General features: G+C 40.0%; 1 protein-coding gene across 1 annotated transcript in view; it reads left to right on the top strand.

Moving 5' to 3' along the window:
• The first annotated feature begins 936 nt into the window (after positions 1-936).
• Positions 937-2,994, top strand: part of LOC139262443 (ileal sodium/bile acid cotransporter-like) — a 12,477-nt gene continuing 10,419 nt past the window's right edge. Inside the window, exons 1-2 of the mRNA XM_070877633.1 lie at positions 937-1,289; positions 2,509-2,627. Coding sequence (XP_070733734.1) covers positions 937-1,289; positions 2,509-2,627 — 472 coding nt within the window. The remainder of the gene's footprint in view (positions 1,290-2,508; positions 2,628-2,994) is intronic.

Here is a 2,994-nt window from a genome sequence, read left to right as displayed (position 1 = left end):
GGAATAAGGTCAAGGGAGCAAGAAGTGGGTCTCATGGATAGGATGAGCTCGGAAAGGTCATGAGGGAAGATTAGAGATAAACTGGAGAAAGATGTGACATCAGGGCTAGAGCAGGGGGCCTCCTTAGAGGAAGCTTGGCCCACTGATGATCCCTTTAAATAAAATCCCTGCACCTGGCTTCCTGGTGCTGCATGCCAGCTCTTCCTGTTGGTTTTTACTCCAGGCGGTGAGATAAGTGGCTAAAAGCAATTTGGGTAATTGGGCATTCAATGAGGGTTACATACACACTGACATCACGATCTCCCTGGCAATGAGGTCCCTGGCAATAGCTATTACCGGCAGCCCTACGGGCGGGTGGGGGGGGGGGAACAACCGATTTGGCATGCGGCACTGGATTCACCTCACCCTGTTGGTACTGGTCTCAATGCTACAATAGCGCCATCTACTCGTGCTAACGGGCAGTGCTAAGGGGACAAATCCCTCCCCGCCCCCCCACCCCGCCGCAAGACCCATAGTGCAAGTCACTACCAAGGTTGAATAGAGTAGGCGAGGAACTTGTTTGTTTTTAAATGAGTAGATTTGGAGAAGCCAAGCTTGGATTTTAAAAAAAACATATTGTTGGAAGAAGTGATATTTGATGGAGGTAAGGAATTGGTTAGTTTTGAAACCCTGGGAAAGAAAGTGCAGGGAATGGCACAATGAGAGTTGATTTCAACAGTGAAAATTCAGGGTAGAGGAAGAGCATGTAGGAAGGTATATTTGGAGCTTAGGAAGAACGTTGAGAGGAGAAATGACCATTCTTTGATAAAAACAGAATTACTATCTGCATGAATGGGCCTGATTCACTATTTTATACATTTATATTTTATTTTGTTCCCTTTATACAGATTGGTATTTTGTGGAACTTCCCTCAAAGAAGCCCTTAGAGACATAAGGATGAACACAGAGAATGAAACATTTACCAATGACACTTCAACGAATCTCACAATCAATAACACCTTAGATTTCATTGTTACTACATTCATTACAGTGCTCCTTCTTTTTATCATGCTTACAATGGGTTGCACTGTTGATGGTAACAAACTATTGACTCACATTAAAAGACCATGTGGGATCATGATTGGTTTCCTATGTCAATTTGGCGTGATGCCTCTGATCGGGTATGTGCTGGCAATCGCCTTCCAGTTAAAGCCAGTGTCTGCAATTGCAGTAGTTCTCACCGGATGCTGTCCTGGGGGTCTAGGCTCAAACATGCTTACATTTTGGGTGGATGGAGACATGAATCTAAGGTAAGTAAAATCAGTTATATTTATTTTTCTTATATTTAATACGTAATTGGGTTACATGCTCTTTTACCATGTAAAATAATGCATATGTGTGTAATAAATTAAGGTATTTGATTGTCACTTAGATTTATTATTGCAGCCATTATATTCAATATAAAAAAAGAGTGGCTTGATGGGGAAAGGACATTGTTGTAAAAAAAAGTTGCTTTTTTTTTTACATCGCTTTTTTAGATTTATTTGAGTAACTTCCATCAAAAGTAAATGCTTCAAGATTGACAATATTTATTTCCCAAATGGGCCAGAATGTACTGTACTAAAGAATGCTGTCAGTGGCATATTGAGAGTGTGTAAGTGTTCACACTTGTTTACTGAAACTATTAAAAACACCCAATGGAACAATTAAAGATTCTATTCTTTCAAACTTGGGTTGTGTGTGTGTGTGTGTGTGTGTGTGGAGAAAATATTTTGCTTCTATAATATTAGGGCTACTTGAGCTATTTGTGTTGTAGCTCTATCACGGTGGTGGGAACAATCTGAGGTGATGGTTAAAAAGCATCACAGCATTAGAACATATTGGTTTAAATCTGATCTTTCCTATAGTATGTAGATACCAAAACCTTAAATCAACCTAGTGGCAATAGTGGTGTGAAATGGAGCAATATGGACCAGGAAAGCTGCACATGCTGAGTTAACTAATCTCAGCCAATTGGGCTCAATCACTGGGCTGGAGAGCCAGGGGGGGTAAATCAGCCAGGCTTCTCACATCTAATCACTAACCAGTGATGCCTGTTTGAAAGGGTGAGGGCAGGATTGGATAAATGTTCCACTAACACTTTTGTCTTTGTTCAAACCTGAAGAGTGGCCACTTAGGCAAGATATTGGAGGGCTGCCAGCCACTAAGGAATTGTACCCGAGCATGAATCACATTCTTTTGGATAAAGAGAGAGAAAATTAGCAGAATTAAAATTAAAATTGATATAGTACATCCACACAGGACAAACAAAATGATTGTACTCATAATAAACTGCTCAATGTTATTCATACTATTGGTTACTGATTTCTAAAGTTACCAGAATGATGAGCCATTTGGTTAAGATCTTCCCAGATAATTCCAGTATGTTTCATGATTTTTTTAATAGACCTATACATCAATATTCACATATCACCCTCTGCACAGTATCAATCTGTTGTCCTGCAGCATTAACGTTTTGCCTTTTCACAGCATTTGCATGACTTTGTGTTCCACACTCCTGGCAATGGGAATGATGCCTTTATGTCTGGTTATCTACACAACGAAGTGGGAAGACTTAGGAAACATCAGCATTCCATATGAACGCCTAGGTAGGAATTTCTATTTATCATTCATGGAATCATAGAAATTACAACACAATGGGCCCAAGTTTCCACATTATTTGCGCCTGGTTTTTAGGAGCAACTGGTGGAGAACGGACTATCTTAGAAATCGCAATTCTCCACATTTTTTTTTCTGCAGTTCTAGTCAGGTAGAACAGTTCTACTTTGGAACAGAATTTTTTCTTCAAAAGGGGGCGTGTCCGGCCACTGACGCCTGATTTGAAAGTTTCCACAGTGAAAACGTACTAAAAACTAAAGTAGAATGGAGCAAATGAAGATTTTTGTAGAACTGAAAAAAACTGTTTTATACATTAAAAAATCAGGCGCAGGTTACAAATTAGGCGTCCAGAACGAG

The sequence above is a fragment of the Pristiophorus japonicus genome, chromosome 4 (genome assembly GCF_044704955.1).
Source record: "Pristiophorus japonicus isolate sPriJap1 chromosome 4, sPriJap1.hap1, whole genome shotgun sequence".
NCBI classification, from domain to species: domain Eukaryota; kingdom Metazoa; phylum Chordata; class Chondrichthyes; family Pristiophoridae; genus Pristiophorus; species Pristiophorus japonicus.
This window is presented reverse-complemented; position numbering and strand designations above follow the sequence as displayed.